Below are 19,344 nucleotides of genomic sequence, written 5' to 3'. Positions count from 1 at the left end.
TTAGTATATAGGCATAAGTATTCTAATTACTTAATTTTACTATTTGCATTTATTCCAGTCCTTACTACCTATATCTCTGTGCAGGTATCTCAAAAAGATGTATGTATAGCATTTTGTTTTTCTATATGTTTCTGTTTTCAGTAAAAAAAAAAAAAAAAAAAGTTTGTGATGCCTATACTGTTTGTATGCTGCCCTCTAGATTTGGACAGATTTTAACAATGCCAGATAAAATTATTCCTCAGGAAAAGATTCATTACTTTTTATGATGCAGACTATATTTCAAAGTAATCACATGATTAATGTTAAAATGTGTATTCTAATCAATTCTGTGCCTTTTGCTGTAGGAGAAAGTAAGGAAGAAAGGACATTCCGAAACTGGATGAACTCTCTGGGTGTAAGCCCTTATATTAACCATTTGTACAGGTAATTAACATTAGTCATAAAAGAATTGTTGATGCAACCATCACTCATTAATGTCTACATGAAAATAACCATTTTTTTCCAGTAGGGTTTAATATCCTTAGGGCCCATTGTCAATGTAAAGATCTTAGCAGCAGTACTGGGTCACCATTATATTCTCACCTATCAGTCTTCCCTGGTCTCTTGTGCATCATCTGGGAATTCATACATTCTGGGGATTCATTCTGGGTATTTGTCTGCCATATCTTGTTTAAAGGAGCATTTCCTAACATGAAAGAATAGCTCAAGATTTTTGCCACCTTTAGAGCAGGATGGTTTTGAGGTGATGTGATTTCAGTTATATGAACTGACCACCTACTTTAGCTCTTAGATAATGGTACTATAATGAATGTATAGCTATGGGAAACACTTGGAAGATTTACACAGCATTTCACAGCATTTCCAAATGTAACATGCTAAGGAAATGTGTGGAGCCAAAGAAGCACTATCTCCGCCTGCAGTTCCCGCCCTCACACTTGCCTCGCTCTCCCTTCTTCCAGGAGTGGATCTTGGGGTTTTTTTAAGCAAACTGTCTGGAGCAATAAATAGGTATTAAATTGTTCAGGCAAAGCAAAAAAAAAAATCGCCCCCCCCCCAGTTAAAACACAAAGCATGCCTCTCTAAAGCCTCCCCCCCCAAAAAAAAATCAGGCTTGAGATTAATTTTTAAAAGATTGAAGGCTCATGATTCTAAAAGGGGTGGCATTTTTTTAAAAGCACTATGCTTCTATGATCAGATGCATAGGCAGCTCAACAGATAAGTTTTACTTTTTAAAAAATTAGCTGGCACCATGGGTCCTTTAAAACATAGAGAAAGGTGATTGGCTGCCTGGCTTAATTGGCAGGTAGAGGAGAGTTGCGTGTAAAAGCACGTTGCTCTCTTCTGCCATTTCAAGCAGGCATGCAGAGTGCTAAGAAACACGAAAAGGCGACAGAGAGCCAGAAGGTGAGGAATGGTCGGAGGCGCATTATTTTTTAGCGTTATGCCATTTCACTGGTGTAATGCTATTTTTTTCAATGTGTGAAAGTGCCCTATATGAATCTGCCATAAACAGTACCTTACAGTTATTTTTTCTGTGGGAGGAATGTTAAATCAGTTGCATTGGATGTAAATATAAAAACAACAGACAATTTAAAGACAGAGTTTTTTGCTATACATAGTTGACTGCACTCAGTGAAATGGAACCAACTATCTCTTCAATGGAAGAACCACTTAAGTTGTAGGAAAGCTTCAAATCTGACCTAAGTGATAGATGGGGTATAAACATTTTAATAAATAGATAAACTTTGCACAGTTGAGTGGTCAGATATGGGTAGGAGCCATAAATTTGTTTTTTCTTCTTCCATTTTGATCCAGTGACCTTGCTGATGCATTAGTAATCTTCCAGCTCTATGAAATGATACGTGTACCAGTACAGTGGAATCATGTCAACAAACCACCATATCCTGCACTTGGGGGAAACATGAAAAAGGTTGGGAAAGTTTCTATATTAGACATGACAGTAACCATTCAATTATTTTATGAAATTGCATTAACACACCGTACATACTCGCATATAAGCCGACCAACATATAAGCCGAGGCACCTAATTTTACCACAAAATCTGGGCAAACTTACTGACTCGCATATAAGCCGAGGGTGGGAAATGAAGCTGGAAAAGTTACTGGTAAATTTACATTAATTGAAGCACCAGTAGGTTCAATGTTTTTGAATATTTATTTCAAAGAAAAACAGTAAACTAGCTCTGTAAGTGCAAAAGAGGGCCAGCAAATCAGAGCAGAACAACTGTACCCGAAGTTGGCAACCTACTACAATGAGTACAACAGCTACCAAACTGGACTACTCTAACTACAGCTACACTGCCCCCCCAGAACAAAACACTGAAATAAAGAACTGTAAAAATCAACTTTAAAAAGAAACACAACCCCAAGAAGAAAAGGCAAACAATGCTGCCCCTCATAAAAAAGATATAAACATTAGGATAAACAGTAAATCCCAAAGCACCCCCAAAACCCACCCCACCCCTCCCCATCCACAGAAACTAAAAGAATAGTTTGGAAGAAGGCAAAAGGAAAAAAATGTTCAGAGTCCCTCAGTTAAACTGTTGCTGTCCTACAAGCAGCCAGATCAAGCAAGCTTCAGCTTGCAGGAGGTTTGCAGAAGCAATGTAACGATTGGCTGGCTGGGAGCAGGCTGTTATTTCAATTACCGTATATACCCACGTATAAGCTGAGGGTGAGGATGACTTTTTCAATGTGAATACTGTACTGAAAAACTCGGCTTATACACGAGTATATACGGTAAATAGTTTTTACTTACATTCCTGGAGTATTAGCCCTTGCTCTAGTTGCCTTATTAAAAAGACTGTTGGTACAAGCAGAGGCAACCCATCAGCCGAAGATGAATAAACAGAAAGAAATTTCCAAGCTGGCGATGGCAAAAAGCTTTATTCAGAATGAGTTACAAGATAGTTACCTTTATGGACCTTTGATACTAATAGACCCAAATTATATGGCTTAAAAAAATATAAAATATAAGGTAAATAAAATATAAGAATTACATAGTGGCTTGAAGACTTTGTTTGTATCCCAGAAAAAAAAACAATTCAGAAATAAGTTTACTGAGGAAGTAATATACGAAAACGAGGTTTTATACCTAGGAACTCGTTCTGAATAAAGCTTTTTGCCATCGCCATCTTGGAAATTTCTTTCTGTTTATTAAAAAGACTGACAGCTTTTTAACTAGACAAACCTGCTACATTGGCAGAGTTCTTGGGGCAGAGTTCAACAAGGTGGGGCCAAGAATTTTTTCCAAGTTCTCAACCGGAATTGATGGGACTGTGGAAATGAGCAACTGTGGCCAGGAGCAGTAATGGCAAGTGATGAGACTATGGGAATGGCTGGAGTAAGGATGCCAGGCCTACTGCTACAGGGGGAAGCCTCACAACTTCCCACCTTGCAATGTATCATGTACCATGCAATGGCAATGAACTGGTGCTCTTACATCATTTCTGGTAAAATCTGACAGTGGCATGGTGGGTATCTAGTATTTTTCAAAACCAATTCCCCCTTCCCCCCAAAAAATACTAAAGCATTTACCATGTCACTTCTATGTTTTATGGGAGCATATTGGCATGACTCCTTGCATTTCCTCCCAAGGAGCTGGCATTAATAGCTAGACATCTATATGGCATGGTATCACTAGTATTTCATGCCTTCACAGGTAGGACCATGTTCCAGAAGACCACACTACTCTAGAAAATGTAGAAGATGGCTGGGCAGTCTTCAAATGGAAGACTGAGCTATCGTGCTTTCCTACACTGCAAGCTTATTTCTGGCAGCTGGCCCGGAAGTTTTAAAAAAATGACTCTAATTGATAGAACTGGCCATGTATTCATAGCATTGTGTGGAGCATCCACTGGGACAGAGTTATCTTTACAATTTACTTAAACTTCACAGAAGACACGGTGATGCTCTTTTAAAATATATTATTTCTATTCCAGAGATTGACGGATTCCAAGTTGCCATGATGCCTAGAAATTTTTATCATGGCACCTAGTATTTTCAATAATGTTTTTATCTTGTTCACCATTTAGTGGTGAAGGATGAATTCAGTTCTTAAACAGTTGTTTCCAAAATTGAGGTTTTAAAAGCAATAATGGAATTATGAAAACATTGGGGAAAATTTAGACTAGGGTTAGCTTTTGTTGACATGAAGATAACAAAGTTAACACCTGTATTTATGTGCTACAATGCTTTTGCCATAATTTTACTAAATTGTAAAGAAATTAAGATTAGGTTTTGTGGTAGTAATAACTGGTCATTAAAATACAAAATCTTTAGGCGTCTGGCTCCTAAGTTTTTGGGCTAGCTCCTAGAGCCAAAGAAAATTTGTCAAGGCCTATTCTAATCTGTTCATTTAAGTGGTATAATAAATGTTAAGATTTTTAGATCACAACTAAGAGGAAGGTACCTATCTTTACCTTTTGCTGAGAGCCAGAACAGAAATGACAGAGATCACAGATTTCAGTCAGTCTATGTTGCATGCAGAGGCAGCAGCAACTTAGATTGGTGGTGTTCAGAAAGGGAATAGGGAATTTAATTTTTGAAGCTCTTCTTGGTTTCACTAACTGGAGCTAGGCCTCTGTACCACTGTTTTAAATTTTAAAGAGAAGAGAGATGTATTTTTTTAAAAAACACACAAAAACCTTATTTTAATGGCCATTGAATGATGAAACTGACCAGATCTTGAGGGGTTAAATCCCCTCTTCCTTTCTCATGGGACTGTGATACAAATTGGGGTTGTGTATATGCAGTTTATTCTGTCTGACAAATACCCATAATCTCTTTCATATCTGTTTTGGCCCTGACATAATGCAACTTTCCTAGAAATGCTGCTAGCATTCAAGCATTCTGTATGCTAGGCTAGGACATTACAAATACTAGTTAAAAACACTTTTAAAATGATATCTGTTGGGTGAACAGATTTGCTTTTTTAAATCTTAAGGGCAGAAATATGTACATATTCCAACACAGCAATTTAATTGGAAGAATTGGAAGCTGAACTTTTAGAAGGTGGTGTCCTGAGCACCATGTGGGAATAGACAGTACAAAAATCCCATGCTTCTTCCCATGCAGGGTTCTCAGAGCCTGGTGCCACAACAGAAAATGCACAGTCCCTAGTCGCCATTTGCCTCACCTCTGTCTGCCATGTTTTGGACTAACTGATGTTTCCAAACTCCATATAAAGTATAGCCTTAGGTTGAGGGTATTACAGTGATCTAACATGGATGTGATCAAATCATGGCTCACTGTTTCCAAATAATGTTTTTTGAGAAATAGCTATAGCTGACAAATCATCTAGAATTCATCTGTGCCTTTCTCCTTATCGCTCCACAATGAAAAATTACTAGAAAAATATAATCTGGAAACTAGTAGATCATGGCAATAGAAGACTTTAATATACAGCAATCTCAATTTAAAAAAAAAGCCTTTGAAAAGTCCACTAATGTGAATTGGTAAAATAGCAGTTGTGGGTGCTGAGGAAAGGAAGATGGCACTGATATAAAGCAGGACCTTCAAAAATCCATATCCATCCACATCCACATAGTATATAAAGGTGCTTTCACTGCAATCTTTCTAAAAAGATGGTAACAGAGCAAGAAAGAACAAAAAAAGCAGGATAAATACATGGGTTAGTGTCATGTGTTTGCTACAGCAAGGAAACTAAGGTGGAGCAAAATATCCATAAGAAAGCAGCATAATACTTTATCCACTTACTATTGGTTGACACACTGTACCTTGTTCCAAATTATTTCCATACATCTGTGAATTAAACATACTGACTGGCTCCTCATTACTGAGTTTGTGGCTGGTTTGCTTTATCCAAAACATAATTTAAAATATATTTCCAAACAATTGTAGTTGGTGCATCTAAAAAGTATTTGTTGTTTGCAAAAACAATGTAGATTGAAAACTGTAACTATGCAGTGGAACTGGGAAAGACAAAAGCCAGATTCTCCTTAGTCGGCATTGGTGGACAGGATCTCAATGAAGGCAACCCAACACTTACATTGGCACTAGTGTGGCAGTTAATGAGAAGGTAAGGATTTGCTGCACCTTAGAAAATAGTGGCTTTAAAATCAATGATATGTTTTCAGCTGTTTTCAGCCATATGGTAAATTTGAATGACAAAGTCATGCAATGTTTTTCAGTTTTTCTTCCATAAAAAAACTCATAGGTATCATTTTAGCAACTTCGGCTTTCGTAAATGTAAATAACATTGTTTCCTGATGGCTAAATGTACAGAATGCAGGTTGTTTCCTAATCATCAGGATGTCACAAGAGGTACATATGATGATTAAGAGGATTGTTGGAGATATTGAACTGTTATAATGTTTTGAAAGTTGCTTGAAAGCTGTTCATATGTTCCATGTAAAGGTAGATAATGATTCAATGTAAACCGCCCAGAGCTGCAAAGAATGGTCGGTATAAAAATCAAAATAAATAAATATAGAGACATTCCCAAAGCTTGTAGTAGATGGAAACATGTTTATAAGTATTCTGTGACACAATTAATTTTGTTCTACAAGGATACCTTTGTTTTAAATATAAAAGTTTAAAAATGTGATTGTGAAAACAACAAAAGTATTTGTACAGTTAAATGTATCAGTATTGTGCATTTGTGGTACTAACAAGATTCCAAGGTGACAATTTCTAATTATTAGTGTGGTGAAAAAATATATCCAGTATTATTTTGATAACCAATACCAAGTACCTCTTCAAACTATTTTCATAATGTAAGCTCAAAGATTAATAACATGTTGTTAGAAAGAAAATTGAAAAGGAGAAAATTTGATCTTCTCAGAAGGGATTTCTTTCTTTCAAGGGCTGTTGGGGGCTTTGTGTCCATACACTGATCTTGCAGTCATAGACAAACACCCATGCTTAACTGTGCATGAGGGTCAGTTAGTACAAGCTGTGATCAAAGAAAGAGCTAAGCAACTTTCCCCATCCATTGCTTCTCTCCTAATTACCACTTTCAAAACTGCAACTTCTTTAAAAAATGTAGCAGGCATATATATCCTAACCATTGGTGGCTCTAATATTTGGGAAAAGCTACTCTGGGCGGAACACTGTCTGGGATACCTCTGGGTGTCTGGCCTGTGCTTTCGCCTGCATGGGACAATCCTGGTGCACCCAGCAGAGCTGGGTGTGCCCAGATTGGGCTGGCCCCTGGAGCGCCCGCCTCCAGAAGCTGACTGCAAGGCGCTCAGCCAGCCTCGCGGCCAGACTATGCCTGGCCGCCGAGGAGGGCACTTCCACAGTGCTGAGCCTTTGCTGCTGATTGCCCTGCCCATCAGCAGCCATGGTGGGCCAACCAGCAGTACAGCCATCACCCCGCCCACCAGTGCAGCTACCGACATGGCTGCTACATGCCACACTGACCAGCTGCGGGGCCATTGCCCCAGCTGGCAGCGCAACACCCTGCTCAACCGCTGCGCGCCCTCCGCCTGCCCACGCCAGCGCCTAAGGTAGATCGCTCGCCCACCCACTAGCTCCCATTGCATTCCTGGATGCAATAGGCTAGAAGGCTAGTTTTCATATAGACCCATTATGCACGGGGGGAATAACGCACATTCGGGGTGGAATGTCTGCAACTAAAATCACTGATAACAACTTCGGTGCATGCCGCCGAAAAAGCCGCATTAGCGAAACGCAGAAGAAAGCGCAGCTTCTGGGTGACCGGGGCGCAACCAGAAGCGGCGCCGGGATCGCTGCGTGCATAATCGGTTACTTTGGGTTTTGCTGCTGTCGCGCCCCGTCCCATGCATAACCGGTGTGCTTCGCGTCTTCCCCCTCCGCGTTTTCCATGTGTCCCAAAATCGCCGTTTCGGCAGCCGTGCATAATGGGCCATAAAGAGTAGCTAGACTCCTGAGAATGGTTGTGTACAACTACAAGCAACAGTGTCGACCTACACTGTTACCTTGCTACTCAACCATCTTTAACAGAATTACACCCTTCTAAGTTCATTGATGTCAATGGGTTTAAAAATATGTAACCTGCTAAGTTTGCCTCTGTAATTTATTCTTCTGCCATGTACTGGTTGAGGGTTTGTTCTACAATGGGTTGCCATGGTCCAGTCTTTACACTGTATTAGTTTAACATGACCCATTTTCATGGAAGCCAAGTGCTTTGGTTTTCTTCCTTTCCATGTGTGGGTCCTATCTGAACATTGTTTTATAATTATTTAAATTTTCTACTGGGAGAATCAGGGAAAACATTTCATTTCTGGATCCAATACACCCTGTTCTGTGTTCATTCTATTACAGGTATACTTTGAATGTACTGTCAGATCTTGGAGAAGGAGAGAAAGTAAATGATGAAATTATTATTAAATGGGTGAATCAAACTCTTGTAAATTCAAATAAGAGTACTTCAATAACTAGCTTCAAGGTAACTACTTCAAGAAAAAAAATACAAATCAATCACACAGATTTTTTAATGGGCGCTGATATAGTAAAAGTTGAATATTAAGGCTTCTTTAAACTACCCATGATTGGCTGCAGAGTTTTTTTGAAATTACATGTGCACAGACTACTTTTTAAAAATAAACATAAAACACGTGATCATATAATATCTATGTATTTCATATATAGTAGTTTGTTATACTTATATTATGCAAATGCATGAATGGAGGATCCCTGAGGATTCAGTAGTAGTCCTCCTCCACCTCACCCTTCTTCACTTTACCTCCTTTCTCCCTTCTCCTTTCTACTTACATCCCCTATCTTCCTTTCCCTCTAGTCGCCATTATCTCCTTTTGTTCTATTTTTCTTTCCTCCGTCCTACTGCTTTGGCTTTGTCTTCACCCTCCCTTCATCCTTCTCTTTCCCACCTGCCCATACTTTCCCCCCTACAACTTATATTGGCAGGCAAACCACTTCTGGAGAATGACTGCATTAAAGAACACATTTTCACAAATTGACTAAAAACAATTTAATCTTCAATCACAGTTGTCATAGGACTGTGAATAATTAAATTATGATGATTATGAACCATTAAGGCTTTGTTAATATCAAAATGTAAATGTTCTTATTAAATATCTATTATATAGTCAAGAACAGAATTAATAGATAATTTCCAATGTATGTTCCAATCCTGAGAGGGCAATATTTATTTAAAAAGACAGTAATGCTAGGAAAACTGAAGGTGGTAAGGAAAGAGGAAGACCTAAGATGAGATGGATTGACTCAGTAAAGGAAACCACCATTAGTTAGACAAGATCTGAGCAAGGCTGTCAGTGTTAGGATATTTTGTAGATCATTAATTCATAGTGTTGCCATATAACACACACACAACCCATTAAAATCATACACAGCAGTTCAACTATCTATACAACCTTTAATTCCACTGGCTTCATGCAATTGTGCTGGATTGCTGTCTAGTTTTAACTTGTAAATTCAGAGAAAGAAACATCTGCAATAGCCATGGAAGATGCAGTGCAGCTGCATGTATGTTTGAAATCACTGCATAATATCACAAAGTCACGCAAGAAATTTAGGTCCCAAAATGTTTACTCTGCACACTTTCATACCTTGCAGTCTTATAGGGCACTTGCTGCTGGACTTGTCAACTGCTGTTCCAAGTGATAGTGGGAATTTTTTTTAAAGCTATCGTATGCAACACTGTATCTCTTCCGGGGAAAACCAGGCTGTGATGTACAATATCCCTAGGAAGTACTGAAGACTCTATGGTAAAACCGTCAAGTTTCCAGGGATTCCTACAGCTGCCCTATATCATGTTTGTTTCCCCCCAGAAGTGACAGAGCAGTGCACATGCTGTTACAGCCATGTCTCTACCTTCAAATCTATAATCTTATCTACACTTCTGTCATACAATCAAAGACGGCAAAGACTTAAAACTGTTGTTTGATACAGTCTTATATTAAGTTCAGTGGAGGTTGTATTGGTACACTCTGCAGTTCAGGCTACCCTCTAGTCCAGTAAGGGAAATATAAAATATAAACATAAAATGTCATATGACAATATAACCATTTTTTCATATTTTAAGAAGTGGTCTTCCTGGCATTGGTATATGTGGTATATAGAGTAACTATAGATCTATAATTGACAGACATAATCTGAAATAATTAGCACTAGAAATGGATTGTATTGCCAAAGAAGCTGCTGGGACATGTCAGCTTGGTATGGGGAGGGTCTGTAGCTTAGTCAAAATGCCTCTGCTTTGCACACGGACTTCCTAGCATCTCTAATTAGAGGGGAAAAGTGAAAGACCTGGGCCTGAGACCCTAATTTCACAAGAATATCAGCTTTATTAATATTACCACTAAAATGTTGACAGATTAATGAATAATCCTGATGTGATATCCTAGCATTTATTAAATACTTAATAGCTTCAGATAACAAGTATAATTTCATAGATGACAACTGGGTGAAAGAAACAGAAGACAGTTATAAAATATTTTCACAGAAAGATTAGTAAAGGTAAAGGTATCCCCTGTGCAAGCACCGGGTCATGTCTGACCCTTGGGGTGACGCCCTCTAGCGTTTTCATGGCAGACTCAATACGGGGTGGTTTGCCAGTGCCTTCCCCAGTCATTACCGTTTACCCCCCAGCAAGCTGGGTACTCATTTTACCGACCTCGGAAGGATGGAAGGCTGAGTCAACCTTGAGCCGGCTGCTGGGATTGAACTCCCAGCCTCATGGGCAAAGCTTTCAGACGGCTGCCTTACCACTCTGCGCCACAGAGGCTCTTCCACAGAAAGATTATAGTAGGATTATTCAAGGACCTTTATTTTATTTATTATTTAGTTTGTATTCCATGCCTCATAAAGTCATTTACTTGTAGTACACATGGATTGCTTGTTATTTGAAGTCCCAACAAGTATATATAGTGGATTAGTACAATTTCGTCTAAAGTAAAAAAATGTAGGTAGCCATGTTGGTATGCAGAACATTTTTTAAAAAGGTAACTTTTTTTTGATCAGTCACTACCTTTTTCATTCCAAGAAGAGAATATCATTTTCTCCCTCTTCTTTATCCCAACAGGTTTTGTGCAACTTGAAAGCCTGCTTTGCACCCAGCACAATCTAATCCAATTAAGTCTGCAATACATTCTATTTTAAGACTACGAAGTGCAGCCTTGGTGCCTTTCCAATATGCCCTAAAAATAATTTCCTGCCTTGGGTTATTAATTTTTTTAAAAGAATGATGAAAAGCTTGATGAAAAGTTCTGGAAAGGAATTATATTGTTTTTGCATGAACTGGGTCATTATTGGAAATGTAAATACAAAAAAGGCAGATATGTGAACGAATATTGATAAATCTATTCATTATTGAAAATCTTTCAATGCTTTCTTTTAGGATAAATCAATTAGCACCAGTTTACCTGTGCTCGATTTGATAGATGCCATTGCACCAAAAGCAATACACCCAGAAATGATCAAGAGAGAAAATCTTTCTGAAACAGACAAGTTGAATAATGCTAAGTAAGCCTTGTCACTTATTTTTTTCCCCTTTATAAACACTAAGTTTATGATGCATTAGTAGTTACTGATATTTACACACAAGTAATACCTGAGTTGTAACACTGCAAACTTGTTGTAGCAGAAACAGCCAAGAGCCACCTTAAGTGCTAACAATTTTATTGTGTACAGTGGTCCCCAACCTTTTTTGGGCCAGAGTCCGGGGGGAGAGGATGGCCCGGGGAACAGGGGGAGGGAGGCGTGGGTGCTGGTGGGTGCAAACGCGCAGGCGTTGCAGTTCCGCGCCTGCGCTCGCCAGCGCAGGGGGGTTGGGAAAGACTGGTTACAACAGCCTTACCTCACTGGCTGACTGTTGCCCAGTCAACCATTGTAATTCTTTAAGGCAGCAGTCCGCAACCTTTTTCTTTTTGCGGCCTGCTGCCAAGGGGTGGGGGGAGAGGGTGACCCAGGGGCACCGTGAATGCATGGCAGCCCCGCTTCGGCGGCTGATTTGCTCACGGCCTGGTGAACTTCTCGCTATGGGGGGGGCGGGGAAAGGGAGCCGCAGCCCACTGCCAAGGCTCTCACGGCCAGGCAGCGGGATGCGGACCGGGAGTTGATGACCCCCCCTTTAAGGCATTCATAAACATGATTCTGCACCAATATTTCCCTTACTGGACTGGGACTTATCTGTCAGCCACACTAGTTGAATGTGCTTTATATCTGATATACAGGAATTGTGGTAGACACCGATTGCTGGTAGTCCAATGAGAATCTAGCAGACTCTACCACATAAAAATCTTGTGCTGATTTCTAACAATTTTTGCAGTGCTTTCTCATAACCATATTATTGTTTTTCTTGACTTTGAATTACAGTGCAATAAAGTTGTATCTCTCATATACCAAATCCTCCCTGTGACAGAGAAGTATTTTATTTTTGCAAATAATTAAATAAATGCTTGAGCTTGTTAGTAGTCCTATTAGTGGGATACAAGGATTTTTGATAGTTTTAGCATCAAATGTATTTTATATGTTCTAATGTTTATTTTTAATCCAATAGTTTTATACTGTTTTTATATTGTTGCTATCTTGCTATATTGTTGCTATCCAGGTTGGGTCCTGAGCTACTTGGGGGAAAGGGGAAGTATATAAATATATATATTTTAAATAATTCTGTTCCTGTTGAATAATTCTTTTTTCTCATTTTTTCCCCTCCAAGATATGCTATTTCAGTTGCTCGGAAAGTTGGTGCTTGTATATATGCCCTACCAGATGACTTGGTAGAAGTGAAGCCAAAAATGGTTATGACAGTATTCGCATGCTTAATGGCAAGAGGACTGAATAGAACAAAATAGATAGTTTTCATATTTTCTGCCATGATCAACACAATGAATGCCTCACTGTTTACAGACTAATGATATAAAATAGCTGTAAAACCAGAGATAATTTATATGCACAAATGTGATGTATAGAGAGATTATTTACCTAACTCAGTTGTTAATAGGTTTCATCTGAAAAATTTTATATTATAATAGTTTGTGAGATTACACTGCAATGCAGTAATCATTAAATTAAGGTTACTGTTATATATCATTTTGAAACAAATAGTATTTAGGATGTTTTCTTATTGCACAAATCATCATGATTTTACAATGCTATTTTAGAAGCTGCTGTGAAATTAAGATGTGATTTCTGTGTGTACTAACATATAGCCTTATGAGTTAAAGGCCTTGAAAGTGATTTCATTCTATCACTATTATGTTGATCCAAACTCCCAAAGGTCAATGTCCATGCCTTATAATAAAGGACTGCCAAATTCCGATTAATATTATGACTTTAATCATGGTTTAATGGATAACTGAATCAACTAAAGTGTTAGTTTGTTGATCAGTAGGACCTGTTTTAGTTGGAGAAGGCAAATTTCATATGGTGGATTTCCTTGTTAATTGTTTTTGGCTATTTTTGTTTTGTTGCACTATTGTACTAGAAAATTAAGATGAAAATACTAAAGATGGCCTATAACAATAAGAGATAGAGCAGTTCTAGCCTATCCATTATTCTCGGCCAGGGCCCTTTTTTGGTCCTGGTCCCACCTGGTAGAATGAGCTCCTGAAATAGCTGAGGGCCCTGAGGGAGCTTGATGCATTCTGCAGGGCCTGTAAAACAGAGCTCTTTCACTGGGTTTATGGCTGAGGCCATGTCACAGAAGATCATGGGTCCCTCCAGGAGAGAGACTCCAGGCTACATTAGGCCAGACCATCACCAGAACAAACCATCATCATCTGTAATGTGGGGTTTTATTCTGTAACCTTCCATGAGATGGTTGGCTGAGAGCGGCTGGTAACAAATCCAATTTATTATTATTAATAATAATACATTAAAAGGCTGTGGGTGGGACATGGGTGTCATAGCTTCCTCAATACAGTCTCTCCCCTTTCAAACATTAATTCTCTCATTCTTTCCCTCTTAGCCTTATCTACAGTTAATTATTATATCAACATTTCTGTTAACTTAATAACAACCAAGGTTTTCTCTTAAAATCAGAATTGGAAATCAGGCTTTACATGAGGCCAGTGTTAAGCATTAACCATCACTGAGACTTGGGAAAGTCAACTGAGTAGAACTCTCACTGTAGAGAGAAGGGATTTGAGGGAAGATGAGTTAACCCACAGCCTGCTTCCAACCTCTTAGATTTCAGGAATGCGCTAAGTTATTGCAATAGTCCCTAAGGGGACAACTATGCTTTATTAAATTTTACATTAACTTTTATAATAGTATCACACACACACACAATTATTAAGATTAGTATGCAAATTTATTTTCATTTAATTAATGTTAGATTAGTCAAAAAAAGAATTACTTAATTTGTTGGTAATCCTGGTACTAAAATCAGAATTTGCAATTTACTCAAATTAGCTGTTTTAAATCTGACTGTGTCCTGTTCTTGTGATTTCCCTCCCCCCCCCCACCGATACATGCAATATTGAACCTCTCGAATGTATACTGATTTTTTAAAAATAAGAAAATAAGTTTTTTTTCTTTGAACAATCATCATTATTTATAATGTGTGGTCTAGAATAAGCTTAAATAAGCACAAGTTTAACAATGGTAACATGAAGAACAAAGTTTATGTAGTAAGTTGCAATAAGTGTAAATAACTGACTTTTTAAAAATGTTGCATTGAAAAGCAATAAAACAAGATGGCAAGTCCAAATTTTGGTGCCTTCTTTTATATATGAATTCACATCCTTGTAAATATGTATTACAACATAATGTGTTGCTGATTTTCTGGGTAGAGTATATTAATCCCATAAGATCCATATCAATAGTAACACAGATCTTATTTTCAAACATTGAGGGGTCTTTGTACTATTAGAAATGTACCTTCTAAACTCAACTGCATGCAGAAGAAGGAAATTTATTTATCATACTTCTATACTGCCCTCCCCGGAGGCTCAGGTACTATAAATCAAAGTACTATAAAGCACTATAAAATTATAGCAATGCTGCGGAATGGAGGACAGTCTTACAATACCTGAATACTCTTTAATCAATACTATAATATGATTTTGGCAATACAACTACACATAAGGTGAGGTTGCTATTATGTCTCCATCCTCTGTGTTACACTAACAACAAAGACAAACATACAAAACAGAAGAGGAAGGTTTTGTGCAAAACTACTAATAGAATCTCCTGTTTGGACTTGTTCTGATACCAATGATACCCCAGCTTTCCATTGGTGGCATCAGCAGAAAATTCATACCTGGTGTGTGTATTCATTCATTCCTTCATTCATTCCTTCATTCATTCATTCACTGCCTGTCACAGTGTCTTGGGGTGGCTGACAAATTAAGGGTTTATTAAATAGAATAGGTAAAAAGTAAAATAAGGTAAAATATCCATGCAGCTCCTCCATAAAAATAACAGCCAACCTCACACCATTGGTCCTAGCATGGGTGAATTGGGCAAATTACATCCACTGTGGTGCTGAAAGAAATCTTGGGGTTCAACAGTACATTTCTCTGGTTCAGCTATCTTCCTGGCCCATGCTCAGGCAGCAAATATTTTGATTGTTTGAACAACCAGGCTGCCCCTGTGAGTGCACGTACTTTCCAGTCCTTTAGGGAAGGGTGGCATAAAAGTGGAATAAATAAAAACATGCAAGTATATTTTTTTCTGTCTTCACGTGTACTAATTTTCATCCAGCAAATACTAAACGGAATGTAAACATTTATATTCCACCTTTCCTCTGGGTTTAAGGTGGCTACTCAGAACGAGTATTGGGTTTTCATAGCAACAAAGGCCTGGTCTAGAATATATTCAATATGAGTATAAAATATGACTATATGTCAAAAAATTGTGGATGATGCTAAGTTGTTCACTGTGGTGAGAACCAGGGCAGATTGTGAGGCACTCCAAGGGAGCTGTTGAGGCTGGGCGAGTGGGCATCAACATAGCAAGTGAGGTTCAACATGGGCAAGAGCAAAGTAATGTACACTGAAGCCAAAAAACTAACAATTAATACATGTTGATGGGATCTGAACTGACAGAGACTGACCAGGAGAGAGATCTTGCTATTGTGGTAGATGACTCACTGAAAATGTTGACTTAGTGTACAAATGCAATAAAAAAGGCAAATGCTATGCTGCGGATTGTTAAGAAGGGAACTGAAAAGAAATCAACAAACTTAATATCCCTGTGCAATCTCATTTGCAATACTAGGTACAAGTCTGGTCACCACACAAAAACGATTCTCTAGCATTTCAAAAAGTGCAGGAAAAGGCAACTAGAATGATTAAGAGGATGGAACACTTTCTTTATGAAGAAAGGTTAAAGAGTTTAAGGCTCTTTAGTTTGGAGAAACCACAGCTGAGGGGTGACATGACAGAGGTTCACAAAATTATATATGGAATAAAGAAGGCTGAGAAAGAATATTTTCTCCTTTTCTACCACAATAGCAAGATCTCTCTCCTGGTTGGTAGTTCATAGTTATGATTTTTGGCTTCAAAGTGCATGACTTTGCACTTGCCCATGTTGAACCTCATTTGTTATGTTGATGCCCACTCGCGCAGCCTCCACAGCTACCATGGAGCGCCTCATAATCCACCCTGGTTCTCACCACTGAGAACAACTTAGCATCATCCACAATTTTTTTGACATATAGCCATACACGTTACACTCATTTTATATATTCTAGACCAGGCCTTTATTATCTTTCGATTTCGATTTATTGCCCGCCACTCCCTTACGGCTCATGGCGGGTTGCTTTGTTGCTATGAAAACCACTACTCCTTCTGAGTAGCCACCTTAAACACGCAAGAGGACACAATTACATTTATGATACATTTAAGCCTAACAGGGCTTAACAACTTGATCTTAAACCAGCAACAAACCAGAGGGGGAGCTAAAGTAAAAATGACTAACCCAAGCTTCTCCAGAAGCACCACAAAGTGCGGGCAAAAACCAAAAAGGCACTGAGGGGAAACAACCTAGTTGTGACTTCCCGCATTGTTCAGGGGGTTGGACTAGATGACCCTGGAGATCCCTTCCAGCGCTATGATTCTCTGCTTCTATTCTATGATTCTAACCTCTCTCGGGGAAACGGACATAACGGTCGCTGAAGGAACGACATTCCAAGCAACTTCGTCCGCGGAGAGAGATGCACGAGAGCGCGCGGGGTCTGCCTGCGCGTGCGCACAACGTGTTGGCGCCGGCTCCGGTGTCGCTGGTTCTGGCTGCTGCTGAAGAGGCCGCGTCTTGTAGGCCGGGTGGATTTCTGCCTGTGCGTGCGTGAGGAGGGGGTCTCCCGATGGGCGTCGGCAGCCTAGCGGAGCTGGCGCTATGGCTGCTCTTTACCAGAGCGCGGACCCGTCGGCCTCGGCCTCGCCTAACAAGCTTTTGGCGCTGAAGGACGTCCGGCAGGTGAAGGAGGAGACCACCCTGGATGAGAAGCTCTTCCTCTTGGCGTGCGACAAAGGTAGGGGATCCTGCTCCTTCCGCCCTGGGCGAGGTGAATCCGTTTCCCGCCGCCCCGGGGGCCTTGCGTGGAACGACCGGGCCCAGCGTGGAAAAGAGGAGCCCGCGCGGACAAGGCGAGCCCAGGCCGTTCATCCCTGGGTGACAGCCAAGCGCCCTGCGCGCCTCCCCGCCTTCATGCGCGCACGACGGGACGGGGCGGGACGGGACGGAGCCTCTCGTTTGCCACTTGGTGAAGTGCCCCGACTGCCCGGCGATGATGATGGTTGCTTGTTAAAGGGAAGCCAGTCTGCGCTGAGTGATATACCTTTAGCAACGCCAGAAATGACCCCCCTGGATCGAGCTTCATCCTGCACTTTCATCTTAAGGGGAGTTTTTAAAAAAATCTGACACTTCTCGGGTGAATCAAAGCACTGATTCTAAAGCTGACTGCGGTGTCCTTTGTAACTCCTGGTCCCGCTGCAAGCTTTTGCTTCATAATCTGTAGTCCTAATAGGTTATTTCTCACTGTTACTGAAGTAAAACTGTTACTATTCTCTTTTGATGTGTGAGAAGCAGCAGAAAGAAAGCAATTAAATAGAAACACACACACACCTTTTTTTGTTGAGGGCTGACAAAGTACAAACCAGCGAGATGGGTATTTGACCAAAGGAGCTTTGACTCTTGGAAGTTTATACTCTGAAAATCTTGATGGTTCCTGAGGTGCTACAGGATTTTGTAATATAATTTGTAGTTTTTTGTGTGAGTGTTTTGTCTCCAAATATGTGAATGCATCTGCTTTTCATCCAAATAACTAGATTCTATTTAAATTATAGGATTTTTAAATATAGTGCAAAGTTGTAGTTACATTAAGCTATAGCTTCCCATTAAGCCTTGGCACACCTGTCCAATTGCCCTAGAGGCAAAGGTTTTTGTACAGAGATGGGTATTCACTGAGATGTCAACAGTACTACTGTAGGACCAAATGTCTCTGCATTCCAGTTTTCAGATAAAACATCCTGTTCTACTTCAGCCACTTCATTCCATCACAAAACAGCAGTATGATTAATAAGGCCTCGTGGTGTGAGTCTTGAGTAGGAGCTGTGGCTCAGTGATAAGAGCATCTGCTTTGCATATAGAAGGTCTCAGGTTGAATCCCTGGCAGGCAGAAGAGTATGGGTTAAAAGGACCAGGCAATAGTGATGCAACCCCCCCCCCCCCATACCCCAGAAAGCTGTTGCTAGTCTGAGTGGACAATACAGACTTTAATGGACCAATGGCTTGATTCAGTACAAAGCAGCTCAAAGACTGAAAATGTCTTGGTTTGCAACAGCCACAGACAGTGTATCATAATTCTTGAATTAGACAGAGTGACAAGCTTTGTAAGAGGAAGTGAAGGAGAGAAGGAGAGGTTGTTAGCATGAGATCTGTTTTCTTTGGCTTGAAAGCTCTGTGACACTTTCTACCCATGGAATAGACTTCCTCTTATATTAGTGCTTCTGTGTGTGCAAGGGCTCATTCAAAATGATTGATCTTCAGTAAATTAAAGTGCTAGCGCAGGAAGAAGTACACTCTACAGCAGAGGCTATCACACTTGCATAGACCTTGTTCATGGGATCCACGCCTTTATATAATGGGAAAGTTCACCACATGCTTAATGTTTGACCTCCATGTGTTCTGTGTTAAGCAACTGAATATTTTAAATATTATCATTTTTTTTACATTTCATTCCCTGCAGCTTAGTCAGGTGAAGATTTGACTGTTTTGCTTATAGTCAAGAATTATTTATTTTTTAAATCAAGAAGCAGTAAAATTAGTAAGAACCATAAGCATTATGCTTAGTGCTTTCATAAATTAAGATTCACTTTGTTTTCCTAAAATACATCAGGGATTCTACAAAGACAGACATTCAGATGCTCAGTGTCTTCCAGTTGTTAGT

At 39.6% G+C, this 19,344-nt stretch overlaps 2 protein-coding genes across 3 annotated transcripts in view; both read left to right on the top strand.

Moving 5' to 3' along the window:
• The window catches only part of PLS1 (plastin 1), a 52,154-nt gene extending 37,493 nt beyond the window's left edge, over window positions 1-14,661 (top strand). Inside the window, exons 11-16 of the mRNA XM_077348766.1 lie at window positions 345-423; window positions 1,816-1,930; window positions 5,927-6,060; window positions 8,292-8,415; window positions 11,347-11,471; window positions 12,667-14,661. Coding sequence (XP_077204881.1) covers window positions 345-423; window positions 1,816-1,930; window positions 5,927-6,060; window positions 8,292-8,415; window positions 11,347-11,471; window positions 12,667-12,802 — 713 coding nt within the window. The 3' untranslated portion in view covers window positions 12,803-14,661. The remainder of the gene's footprint in view (window positions 1-344; window positions 424-1,815; window positions 1,931-5,926; window positions 6,061-8,291; window positions 8,416-11,346; window positions 11,472-12,666) is intronic.
• Window positions 14,662-17,089: 2,428 nt separating this feature from the next.
• TRPC1 (transient receptor potential cation channel subfamily C member 1) overlaps window positions 17,090-19,344 on the top strand; it is a 32,579-nt gene continuing 30,324 nt past the window's right edge. The window contains exon 1 of one of the 2 annotated variants that reach the window (XM_077348764.1): window positions 17,090-17,427. In XM_077348764.1, coding sequence (XP_077204879.1) covers window positions 17,292-17,427 — 136 coding nt within the window. In that variant the 5' untranslated portion in view covers window positions 17,090-17,291. The remainder of the gene's footprint in view (window positions 17,428-19,344) is intronic. The other variant, XM_077348765.1, reaches the window with a different exon arrangement.

The sequence above is a fragment of the Paroedura picta genome, chromosome 8, assembly GCF_049243985.1.
Source record: "Paroedura picta isolate Pp20150507F chromosome 8, Ppicta_v3.0, whole genome shotgun sequence".
Classification (NCBI taxonomy): domain Eukaryota; kingdom Metazoa; phylum Chordata; class Lepidosauria; order Squamata; family Gekkonidae; genus Paroedura; species Paroedura picta.
Note: the sequence above shows the minus strand (reverse complement) of the source record. Positions and strands in the feature narration are given on the sequence as shown.